This window comes from Staurois parvus, unplaced genomic scaffold (genome assembly GCF_062004578.1).
Source record: "Staurois parvus isolate SC_StPar_1 unplaced genomic scaffold, SC_StPar_1.0 ptg000287l, whole genome shotgun sequence".
NCBI classification, from domain to species: Eukaryota; Metazoa; Chordata; class Amphibia; order Anura; family Ranidae; genus Staurois; species Staurois parvus.
The window spans coordinates 21,818,038-21,831,665 of NW_028318083.1; the positions used below are offsets into that span (position 1 = coordinate 21,818,038).

Sequence of the window (13,628 nt, forward strand, 5' to 3'; positions counted from 1 at the left end):
TTGCAACCATTTCAGTCATGCAAATACATACTTTTTACCTTGGATACTTTAGAGTGCAGAATTAGTTTGACATACTATTTTATTTCTTTGTTCATCTGGACCAGAAGAGATGAATTCACAGGAATAGTTCAAATTAGTTCACATTCAAAGATTTTAACAGGGAAAACCAAAGAGGACAAAAAAAGGGACAGATCTTAAGTCAACTTACAAAGATACAAAGTTGTATCTTCTTTGTGGGCATCTAGACCTGTTCTCCAGGGGCTAAGGTTCCATTCAAACTTTGTGTTTCTGGAACACAGGACAAACACGCTGCAAACATATGTCGCACTTCAATTGCTAATGGTACTCCAAGTGCCAGGTAGAAGCTGAAAGTGTTACCGTTGTTTAGTGGTGTACACCAAAATACTGAGCTCCAAAAAAAGGGGTTTTAAGCTTCTTCAGCGCATTTCTCACACATAGGGCAGCCCATTCAAATGAATGGGCTGTTCTATGTGTGACAAACAGAAATGAGCAAAAAAAAGGCGAGCGGAAATGCAAGTTCCTACTACACCCAGATGTCAATTCAGCCTAAGTGAGAAGTTTGACATCAGTGCTGGTTGGCTCTGTTCTTGATTTGATGATTTAGCGTTGTGGATTTTCTCAATCGAGCTCTCAAAGCAACAGGGGGCAAGCTCTAATGATGAGCAGAATAGTTTTAAATGTCTTTTGGTGAGTAACACAGGCTTGGACAAATATAGCATTATTTTGGATCTGAAGGGGTTAGAATTTTTCATGAATTCAACAGTGAATTTGTATTATTGTTTAAAGTGGTTGTAAAGGCTCAAAACAGCAGTTGGGAAAAGGAACCCTTCCAATCTGAGAGACCTGGAGCAGTTTGCAAAAGAAAAATGTTCCAAAATTCCAGTAGAGAAGTGAAAAAAACTCATTGATGGTTACAGGAAGCAATTGAGTTCAGTTATTTTTTCCATGGGTGTGCTACCAAATATTAAATTGAGAGTGCCAATAATTTTGTCTAGTCCATTTTTGGAGTTTTGCATGGAATGTGTCAGATTTTGGATTTTTGTCATACCAATCCAAACAAAAGAAATAAACAAGAATGCCTAAACATTTATAATTGCAACAATTTTCTGGGCAAAGTGGTGTATTATCTGACAGAAATGCAGGGGTGTCAATATTTTTGGCAATGTATAAAATTTGAAAGTTGATCAATCCTGGTGTATTGACAGTGTATCTCATTTATTGAGGCCCTTAAAACGCCAGGACAATACAAATACCCACCCAAATGACCCATTTTTGGAATGAAGACAGCCCAAGGAATTTGGGAATATGAGGCATGGCAAGTTTTTTGAAATTGTACTTTTTGTTTTTTGGAAACTGAAGAAATTAAATAAAATTTGGCTTTTTCACAATGTCACCAGTGCAGTACAACATCATCATATGACTGGTGTGGCGGTGATGAGGGATACTGACTGGTGACAGGATATAAAAATAAATTATATATATATATATATATATATATATATATATATTTATTTATTTATTTATTTATTAATGTTGTAATTCAATTTGCTATATCTTTTTTTTTTTTTTTAACATTGTTTTTTTTTTAACATCTTTTTTTTTCTATACTGTTATTATTGGAGTAGTTCACCATAATGACACTGTACTACTCTGGGGGAGAAGGGGCTGCTCAGGGATTTTTTTTTTTTTTACACTGGGTTTGCTTATAACAGCGATGATATTATAAGAAATATTTGACTGTAATGAATGGCTTTCCATTCATGACAGTTTGCTTTCTGTTGACATGCTGTGATTGGCTACAGCTGTTCACATGGTACAGGGTGTCAGGTACCATGTGATAGCTATGGGCCATTCACAGATTCACAACACTAAGCAAGGAGTCATAAATAGAAACAATTCTTGACTGTTTTGTTTACATTGTAATCATGTGATCGCTTTGGTCATATTGATCACACGATACCCCAGCAGCTCACAGCAGCTGGGTATGGAGCATTATGCAAGGCAAAGTAATAGGTTCACCTCAATTTCCACTAGAAATACCCCTTCACTCCCCGGGCCCAAAATTTGACCACCAAGAGTGAAGAAAAAAAGCAAGTACTTTAGGGTATAGGGAAGCATGCAGCACTGTCATGTGAGGCTAGGGTGAGCGTTTTTAAGCCTGACTAAGCTTCAAGTTGCCACACTTACACAGATCGGCTGAACAAAGTTGCACAGAAGCAAATGGAAGATGGGCAAGTGCTGGGGGGGCTTTCATTAAAGTAAACCTGTTGTTCTGCTTACATGGGGAAAAAAAGGTTCACTTTAAGCTCTGCATAATTAGTGTACTAAAAAAATATATTTCGAATTGTTTTCCTTTGTCACCTTCTGACAGTTTATGACAAGAGCTATGTAAATTTATAGAGGTATGTAAATGTACAGGGTATGTACAGTTACAGAGAATGGATTTGCAAAATGTAAATGTATTTTGTATGGCACTAAATATAGCTTTTTCACGCTTCACATTTGATTGACTGTCAGTAATTTAGAGCAAATGCCTGTACTTGTAAAATCTAAAAATGTCACAGGTCATGGGTTTTTGTACAAATATAAAGTATGACTGCATTTTACTATATGGACCACTTTACAGCAGATTTTAACTAGTAAGCAACAATAAGGATTTGACAAATTCAAATAGATAGATATATTAGTAGATATATTATTTATATATTTTTATATCACATTCTGCCCATGTTCAGTGGCACAATTTGAGTATTTTTGGACATCGTTAAAGTGCTTCTGCGTGACATTTTAAAGCAAATCAGTCACAAATGAGCTAATGCAGTAGGCTGGATATTGTTTAATTCTGATTATTGCACACGTTGACTTCTTATTTAAAGGTTTATTCTTATTAGCTTTAGTTATTTTGTCAATGCATGGAGTGTAAAGTGGCCCAAGGTCACTTGAAGAGTTTGTGTCCATCAGCTTGGGTCCATATGCTGCACACAGTCAGCTGATAGACCAACCACTGTCAAAATTCAGGTGATATTCAACCCTCTTATGGACTCAAAATAGGCGACTCAAAAAAATTTTATCCCAAAAAGTTCCTTTTAATGTCTTAAGATTTGATCCAACAATGTTATGTTTTGAGGCCAGGCATTTGACAGAGCAGCAATTATCAGTCTTCAAATGACCTTTCACCTCAGACTTATTGAAGACTTGTTACTGAGGAGATTGGTGGGATGTAATTTTTTCTTGTGGTATATTGGTTCCTTATATTCCAAATTTGCAAAGCTAACACAACAGGGCAAAAATCCATCTTTTTAGCTGAGTCAAATTACTTTTAAAAATTACAGTCAGATGGCTAAAAATAAAGATACGTATTCATGTGTAAAGCTTCAAAATATTAGTCCATTATTTCCCTATTGAGCACAACAGTGTAACACAACAGAATGTATATTACTACAAGTGATGGGCCAAGCACCCCCTGTTCAGTTCACGGTCGAACATTCAAACCCACTGAAAGTTTGACCTTAAACTTCAAACTGGGACAATTTTCTAAGCAGTATCTGAACACATCTGAGTATTTGGTAAGATACTGCTCAGCTACTAAAACACCTCATGAGTTATATTATAAGTTCATGCGGTATTTTAGTAGTTAAACATTCTTCAATGTTTCAGCTGTCAGTGGGGGTTCCCCACTGACAGCTGAATGTCAAAAGAATTGTCAATGCCAGACAATTCTTTTTTTTTTCTTTTTAAATGGCGTGGGGTCCCCCCTCCCATTCATACCAAGGCTTTCAGGTCTGGTATGGATTCTGAGGGGAACCCCCACGCAGTTTTTAAAAAAAATGTTGATGGGTACAAGGGCCTCTTCCCCACAACCCTGGCCGGTGGTTGTAGGGGTCTGCGGGCGGGGAGTTTATCCGAATCTGGAAGCCCCCAGATCCCGGCCCCCCTGTGTAAATGAGTATGCGGTACATTGTACTGCTACCCATTCACAAAAAAAATGTAGTGTAAGAATGATAGGAGACAGTCTTTCACAAGTCCTTTAATAAAAACCAAAATAAAAAAATGCCCCCATGAAGTAGATCCGATGTCAGTCACAATGCCCGCTGCCACTGCCGGCCTGAAAAAGAAAAAAAAAGACAAAACACTCCACTGTCGACGCTAGCTCCTGGCCATCTGACAGCTGCACCACAATGACAGTTCTTAAATACTATGATGACATCACAAGGGGGCGGCGTTACCCCCGCCCCTTTGTAACATTATCATACACTGTGACTGGCCAAAGCATTGCATCTGACCTTTTGGCAGGGCGCAGTACATTGTGGGGCATGGCGAGCGAACAGCCCGCCAAAAGCCCTTACTGTTCGTGTGTTTGCTGAATTTTGGAGTCGCACTTACGATCGTCTCGTACATAAAGCCCATCACTAATTATTAGATTATAGGTACTGGAGCTAAGAGACAACATGTATTATCTGCATGGCTCCTTGCAGTTCACAAGACATCATTTGTCAGACCTCAAAGTCTTTCAGCTCTGCACTTAAAGTCCACAATATTCACCTCTCCTTCAACAGTCCCTTGTTGGCATCTCGTACCTGGCTTTTTTCAGGTGCCAAGCTATGGCCATCTTGACTAGCCAGCTCAGGATGATTTCACTACTATGTATGCACAGCTCAGTGTACATTTAAAAGAAGACTGTGAGCAGGCAGGTAGGTTTTTTATTTCTGAAAAGACATTGCTTATCTTTTTGCAATTTTTTCTGTTCACAGTTTTCCAAATGGAGACTTTAGTTTTGTTTTAATCCTAGAATCTCTCTCAGAAAAACTAAGTTGAAAGAATATGTAAACCCAACATTTCATATTCCTGATATGTGCGTGCTGTACAATGTACTTGTTTGAATGCCAGTCCCTCTGCTTTCCTAATAAACACTGACTACACTAGGCATGAGAACAAAATGTGGTCAGTTATCTAGCTGTGCTGTGAACGCAGCCTGCTCTCCTCCAATGATCAGACTTCTGCTTACACAACCTTCCCCCCAATCACCACACAGCCATTCACTGGAAAGTTCAATGTACTGCAGTTTCTCCTTTCCCAGCTCTCTGTTCTGAGCTGCATAAAGCTCTTAGGGGGTTTGTGATCACTTATAAAACAGGAGAAAAAAGGAATTTGCAATTTTGTTTATATCTATACACAAATATTTTGCTTTCCATTTCTATTTTAAACTGAATGGGTTTGTTTTACAAGGTGAGGGTTCATATATACTTTAAGAAACAGGTACATATTTAATAAGCAAGCCTCCAGAACTGTAGGTATTTAAAGTGGAGCTTCACCCAAAAGGTGAAGTTCCTCTTTAGGGATTTAAAGCGGAGCTCCCCCATTGGCACCTTTGGGGGGCAGGGAGCAGGTACCCGAATTTGACAGATACCCACTCCCACTTCCGGTCCAATCGCCTAGCGGAAAGTGTTCTCCCTCCCTCCCTCTAGTCTTTTGGGACATGTGACAGGTCCCAGGAGACTACAGGGCCATTCATGAAACACAGCGCTACTTGCACATGGGCAGTGGGTACCCGGCTGTGAAGCCGCAAGCAGTCACAGCCGGGTACCCACACTGAAGATGCTGGCTTCCTGGAATACAGGACGACTGCGGGGGACACACCGTAGGACCGAGGGACAGGGAAGTGGCTGTGTTTTAAAAGTCAGCAGCTACAGTTTTTGTAGCTGCTGACTTTTATTTCTTGACAGGGTGAGTGGAACTCCGCTTTAAGATGAAATGTTTAATGTTTTGTGTGTAAACCAAATTGTAACTGGTTCTTTTTAACAAAAATTAAATGGAGGATAATCTGGGAATCAAAAAACAAATATGATGCACAGAAACATAACATAGCCAAATAAGTCATGATTATAGGTTAAAACTACAAATAGAAATTCTTAGGTTCTGTGAGAAAGTTTTATCAGATTTCTTAAAGTGCACTTGTTTCTAGCCTATGAATATTAAAGTATTTGGGTATTTACTTTGTTGTTGTTTTACTGCTACTGCTCAGGGTACGCAAATACTTTAGTGTACAAAGTCCGGACAGAGATTCACTTAAAAAGAAATCTGTTATAAGAAAATGATGCAGTTTGTCATTGCTGACGTCTACATTAGGATTTAGTGCCTTCTTCAACCTGCCAGATACTGCCCTAAGCAGCAAACAGTAGCTGATGCTACTGAGAAAAGTTGCGCCACTCACCTGCCCCCATTTGCCCTTTCTGTCATTCACAAAACTCATGTGACTATTCTCCCACAATGCATTGCATTCTGTGGTGGAGATCCTGTCATTTAATTGCTTCTCCTCTATTTACAGAACACGATGCATTTTGTGAGTAGTAAGAGCAATATGAACGTCAGAGACAGCAAAAATAGGCGGGTGAGCAGTGCAACTATTTTCAGCAGCTGCTGTTGACCTTCCTAGTGCCGGAAGACAGATGCTCAAGGCAGTATCTGAGAGCTCTGAAGGAGGCACTGAACAGGTTTTTACTAGAAGTATCTTCCTGCAGGCAATGGGATAAACATCATTACAGATAACTAATCTGTTTGGTGCTGTATCCAAAATAAAAAGTTAGAGTCCCAGAAAATTACGGTATGGACACTTAAATCCACACCACTGTACATCCCAGAAGGTTAGGGTATGGGCACTTAGATTCACACCACTGTTCATTAATTAAAAAATATTAAAACATAGAAGTAATCAGAAAAAGTGCGCGCCATACAGTAATAAAAAAAAAAATACTGCGTGTGCATCAACAAGCTTGTAGTGTGTTTTTGATTAGTTATTATTATTACATTATTTATTACCTGATTATGACCTTTCAGTTATTAAAATTATGTAAATTATATTTACTTGAGTGTCATAGTTAAATGCTAAATTCTTGGTTCATGTGAATATTTCATTCTGCTTGTTGTATTTAGCACAGAGTAGTCAGAAACTGAGAAAAAAATGCCATTCAGCCCTTTCTGTAAAGACAATTGTGTCAGTGTCATTGCGCTGCCTAGAAAATGCCAGCAAATCAATTCAGTTCCTGGCTTTACACATGAATCTAACAATGTAAACTGTTCTGTTCCAGAATCCTGCAATGCGACTGCAGCTGAAGATTGTGGAAAGTGGAGAAAATGTGGACTAGAGGAGCATTTTCAAGTAATGAAGCCTGAAGCTCTTAGGTGTCTTATATTTCACTTTGATTGTACTATGAGTACAGTTAAGGTGGATAAAAATCTGCACACTTTGACAATCATCCCATGAGGCCCATTGATTTTCTGGAAATTCCTACAGAGATTCCTGGCAGACACAATGACTGGGCAAGTAGCTGAAGATACATCTGAGTCTCCAAACCTAAACTCAGATGAGCTGGAATGCAAGATATGTTACAACCGATACAATTTAAGACAGAGAAAACCAAAAGTTTTGGGCTGTTGTCACAGAGTATGTGCCAAATGCCTGTACAAACTTGTGGACTGTGTGGAGTCTCCACAATGTGTGATCGTATGTCCATTTTGTAGGTTTGAGACTCGACTACCTGAGGATGAGGTTAGTAGTCTCCCTGATGACAACAATATCTTACTTAACCTCACATGTGGTGGCAAAGGAAGGTGTTCTGGAGACAATCCTACAGAGTTGCTTCTAACACCAAAACGCCTGTCAACTCTAGTCACTCCATCACACAGTTCTACCAACTGCCTTGTGATCACCATAATGGAAGTCCAGAGGGAAAATTCTCCATCCCTCAATGCTACTCCTGTGGTAGAATTCTACCGGCCTTCAACATATGACCCAGTCTCAATGCCTCAGAACTGGACAGTGTGGAATTGTACATCACTCATCTGCCAAACCTCAGTACGTGTCTTTGTTTGGTTGCTAGGACTACTTTACTTTAGCTCGTTGCCTCTGGGGATCTATTTGCTGGTATCAAAAAAAGTAACCCTTGGGGTTGTCTTTGTAAGCCTTGTTCCTTCTAGCCTTGTTATACTTATGGTATATGGCTTCTGCCAGTGCGTATGCCATGAATTTTTGGATTGTATGTCCACGTCCTGACCTATAAAGAGGAAAACAGGAGAAAGCAAACATGTGTTATTTACTGTACCAGCTGATGAGAGAAGGAAATCCTGCAATCTGCCCAATGGTGCATTTACAACCCAAATCTTCATTGGTCTTCTTAATCTCTTGTGCTAAGCTGAGTGAAACACATTGAAGTCAAATGAAAGAAACATCTAATATATTCAAGAAGGGTATTTTTTGACATTTTACCTTTAAATTCAGCAGCCAATCTACTCTACTACTGTCAATCTACTTTACTATGAAAAAAACTTGTTGAAATTGATGTTTTAACTGAACCTTCATTTGTAAGTTCAGATTGTGTACTAGAAGTGTTAGTAAATTAATTCAAGTTTGTATTTTGAAAAAGATTTAGATTTTTTTCTTAAACTGATGTTGTCGAAAAAGATGAGACTGCAATGATAGCAGGGTACACGCTATAGTATCACATTATCTAAAATTGTGTGATGTTGATATCAGTAAGACAACTCAGGGAAAATAATGTCCATTCCTAATCTAGGAAGTGTGATATTATTTGCTCTAATTGAATAGAGCTGAGTGAATTGTGGCCTTAGATATGTTCTAAAAAATTATTACAAGCAGCAATGATTGTACACCTATTCATAAAATGAATTGGCATTAAGACTAACTATTTCAAATTTGTGTGTTTGCTGGCAAGTTTACATACGGGCTTTTACCGTCTTAGTCCACTAGTTCAGATCAACTACTGCAGCCAGTCATGGTATTATGCTCAATCTGTGGACTCTCCACAATGTAAAACAATTAAATAATTGGGGAAAACTAGCTGGTTAGATAATTAAAATTTTGTTACAGTCTTTTGAGAGAAAGTGGAGACAAACTGCTACTGAAAATCTTACTGGAGATTCAAGAGAAATTAGTAATTTGGTATCAGACATTTCAGGGGGTTTGGCCTTCATCAGATTTCATGCCATGGATATGAAAAACTCTCTTATTCATTTTGTTTTATGTAAGGTTGCAATTTGTTACCAACTTCTCACAAATCTAAATAAAGTTATTTGTACCCATTCTTAAAAAAATTGCCTTGGTTACATGGCACTAACATCTGAATTGGTTAAAAAGCTAGCTTCTTATAATTTTTTTTTTTGCCCACAGAATGTATTTCACAGTTTGTAGACATTTATACATTTTTGGTTTTATTTAGCAAAGCTCTACTGTGAAGGGTAGTGATGATGTGCTGTAACTCACAGCCCTCAAATTTCAGTTCAGATCAGCCAGTACAAGATGATGAACACTGTCTAATTAAAATGAGTTACTAAGCCCATTTTTTCACTCTAATTAACAAGCTTGTATAATAGTAGTTTGTGACCATACTGTAGATTCCAGATTTTTTTTATACTTTACTGTTAGCATTTTTATCATTCTCACTGAGCAGGCTGGTTGAAGAAGCCTGTCCATGTTTTGACTCAGAGTTGTTTTAATGTTAGGCACAATGGCAAACATTCTTAATGAACAGCATTGGATAATATGCAGAATAGTAACTTTATGTTTCTAATACCGGTTGCAAAAGCCTGACCCATTATATGGCAATCTTACCACTTGGTTCTGTGTCATTCGAAGTCATTTCTGTGTGCAGACTGTTTTATAGCAATCTGGCACTGGCCCAGAATCATACATGCAATCATTCGTACTAATCATTTGCTAGATTCCATTGCTGTCTGGATAAATAATTCTGCAGCCAGATGGTGTCATCTACGCCAGTGTCCGAAAGCAGTTTCTTTTTAACAGCCATAGATATAGTCACAGCCATTTTAATACTATATTTTTCATTTCATGTTACACAGTCTTCAGATGAGGAGAACAAAACATAATTTTATATCCATGTCTTATAATGCCATTTAACCATTTGACCTCCAGAAGATTTACCCCCCTTCCTGACCAGGCCATTTTTTGTGAAAGGCACAGATTGCAGGAGTTGGGTTTGTACATTTACACAGAAAATGTTTTGCGACCAACATTTGCACCAAACAACCCCCACTTATTTCAGATAAAAAGATCAAGCATCCACCTAGCGTTAAGCGCATAAAATATTCAGTACAGATTTTGCTATGCTTTTAATTACTCAACTGGGTATTACAAATACTTGAACTGCTATGACAAAAATGTCATATTGTTGCAACAGAACACATTTATTTAAAGATAAACTAAAAGAAAACTGGTATGTACACAATGCTTTCTAACATAGATATACTAAAGCTTTCCAAATGGCAAAATAATTAATTCAAAGCTCAGGATTTTCACTATATGCACATAGTTGTAAGATACAAAAAAGCATGTAGCAAAGTGCAATAGCCAATAAGAATTAAACTTGACCACAAGACTGAAAGAGACTGTTTTTTCCACAAAAGCCAATCAGTTTTTCTCTTTTATGTCTAAATTCAGAAAAAGTTAGATACAGCAAAGGAGCAAAGGTCACTTCACTTTTTTTGGACATAATCAGACAAAAAGTAAACTTTTACCTGCTATAAACAGAGAATTGTTATCAGTGAATGCTCACTTTTGTATTCTATTGCTAAGTCCCAAAGACACTATTCCCTAGTACATTTATTTGACTGCATTTTTGCTACATCGAACCTTAACACCTTCGCTGCTCATGGACTTGTGGCTCCCATCCTCAATTTCCCCTTCCCTTGTGGCCGTGTTATGCAGTGAGAGTATTACTGCAATGAACAGCTCATGCAAACCCATGGTAGAAGAAAGGATGACCGTTCACAGTCCATATACACTTGCAGCCTACTGTATTATAGATATGAGTATATAAGGGGAAAAACATTCTTAGCTCATGATGGGTCCTCTACTGTGTACAGGAAATCAATACACTTCATATTACTATCAATAACAGAAGAGATGCATTTTATAGCACCTGTTCTTCACGCAAACCTTTTTAAAATAATAAAAGTATATGAATAAGACCATCTGAGTTATAAATAATTAGACTAATTTTTCATTCTCCAATTTTAATAAGACATATGAAGTCTTTATGGTGTAATTGTTTGTGAGAATAGCATTATGTACTAATGGGGTACTAATTATTTGCAAGTAAACCACCTGTTTTGCTATTACATGTACTTAATTCAAATAACTGATTATCCCCCTAGAAGCATGACTGATACTATTGCTTACATCAATGTCTCTTTCAGTCTGGTCCAAATGTTTTCAGTGGGGTATCCCAGTAGAAACTTGCTTCGATGCTTCAGGTTGTGTAGAAGCTAGAATTGTCATATGCATTATAAACTGCAAATTCATCAAGTAAACTTCAATTCCAGTACGTAGCCTGTGTACACAAGTTAGACAATTGAGCAAACCTTTAAATAGCAAAACTGTGTACTACGGATGCTGATTCACTTTATAATTAAGCAATGAATGTTGTGTGGGATTCATAGAGCAACTTTCCCCAAAGGAGCATTATTGAGTTTATGCTAGAAGCCTAATTCTCAAATGTAGCACAGTTCAGTATAGCACTCATCTGTTTTGTATGTATTGACTTTTGTCTGCACTAGTATGAGAATAGGATCCTGTTTAACGCTGACGTGTGGTGCTAACATTGAACTTGTGATATGAAGTATGTGATGCAGGTCCAGTGCTAATTGACAATTTGTGTGTGACGTCTTACATTCAGTTGTAATATTTGCAGTTAGGTCTATCTGCTTTTGTGTCTATTCTGTGATTTGTAAAGAAAAAAACGTATGTATATTACAAGTAACCCAAATGAATGTGTTAAACATTTACATAAAATATCTATTTATTGATCCCTGTTGTGCTTTGTGATGTATTTGTGTGACTGTGAGCAATGTGTATCTTCAATTTGTTGACTAGAAAATCATTTGTTTCTCCAGCAACTGGCACACATAATTACTGCAGTTTCCTCTCCCTGGGCTTATAGTCATAGGCACATTTATAGAGTGCAATATGCTTGGCCATGTACAAGCATACCACATTGAGTAGCATCTGTCAGACGTAATTGCACTGAGAAGATGAATGTTGCATCTCTTGTACCAAAGGGTAAGCTTCAAAGCAAGTCAAAGAAGCTGGATCAAGGTTATTTATGCCCTCCATTGTGTTGAAAGTTGATTTGTGTGTAGAGAAAATATGATCGCTACCTGTCAAAACAGTCAAGTGGGCCAGATGTAATGTGGTGCACTTATAATGTACAAAGTATACCATCTTAAAATGCATTTTGGGAGTAGAAAAATGAACCTTTATGCATTACTGCCAGGTGGTGAAATGGGGGCCCATTAGGGAGGTTGTTGAAGTCAATTAAAGAAAGAAAAGCTGTGTGCATGTGAAGATAACACATATCCAGTACTGTATCATTTAGGCCTGCTTCACACCTTTCCATTTTTACTTACCCTTTGAAATGCACAAAACCACATGTGTCATAAAAATACATTGAATCTAATGAGCCTCTTCATATCTGTGTGCTACATTGCACTTTGTTGGTAAAAAAAAATGTCTGAGTTTCTGTGCATTTTCATGTGCTGTCATGTCAAATAGAATAATGAAAACAACTGTACAATCCATTACAACACATGGTATAAAATGCAGTCTGATGTCGGAAACACAGGAGGAGCCTTTGGGATCTCGATGTTGCTAGTCACAGCTCTTCTTTGCTTCCTCATGACTGTAAGTAGCTTTATCATCTTCAGAGCCTATGGTCATCCTGGCCAGGACTCTGTAACCCCAGAATGTTTCCTCAGCTAAAGACAGATAAGCCAAGGTTGTATACTCAAGTTAACCTCCCTAGCGGTCTAATTATGTCCATATTTCTGTGCTCAAAGCGGTACATTTTTTTTCATGGAAATATGTATTTTCTTTATTGTAGGCCTGTAATTTTTAGGAATAACTCACTGAAATCTGTCCGAACAAGAGTCTAGAAAACATCCCGGGTTAAAATTTGAAACACGAAATCATAAATTAAAATTTAATAAATAGTCATAAAAATAATAATATAATAATAATAAATGTAATTCAATAATATAATCAAACCAAAAACACTGAAATTTGAAATATAGCACCAAGTTCGCACATCGCTGAGCAAAGTTGCAAAATCGTTTTCAGTGTCTAATGACGAATTTCCCCACGAATCATTATCACTCAATTCTGCAAGTAGTTCTAATTTACTATCGCTGTTCTCTAGCTGGTTTAAAACCGCTTTTGACCTAAAGGGACGCTTCTTGGATGCCACGGACGTTTCTCAGTTTCCAGGCAGAAAGAACAGTAAAAATGCAGGCAGGGCACAGGACAAAGCACTCGGGACATCGCGGGAACGCAGGACAAGGTAAGAGAAGAATAGATCACAGAGCAGTACCACATGGTAAGCCCGAGTGTAGCACTAAAACTTTACCCCGAGCTACGATCGGGAATGCCGACAGGGAAGCTACAGAAGTTTGTATTAGCATTATAGAGCAAATGAAGAAGCACAAACACTTGTCATAATATAAACTAATACTAAGGTCATTAATTAAGCACTTGTTTGCCGTGGTGGTAAAAGGGAAGGTTGGTTTGAAATTTATACCAA

General features: G+C 37.8%; 1 protein-coding gene across 1 annotated transcript in view; it reads left to right on the plus strand.

Annotated features, from left to right (window-relative positions):
• The window catches only part of RNF182 (ring finger protein 182), a 75,422-nt gene extending 63,563 nt beyond the window's left edge, over positions 1–11,859 (plus strand). The window contains exon 2 of the mRNA XM_089682297.1: positions 7,107–11,859. Coding sequence (XP_089538423.1) covers positions 7,331–8,071 — 741 coding nt within the window. The 5' untranslated portion in view covers positions 7,107–7,330 and the 3' untranslated portion in view covers positions 8,072–11,859. The remainder of the gene's footprint in view (positions 1–7,106) is intronic.
• The last annotated feature ends 1,769 nt before the right edge of the window (positions 11,860–13,628 follow it).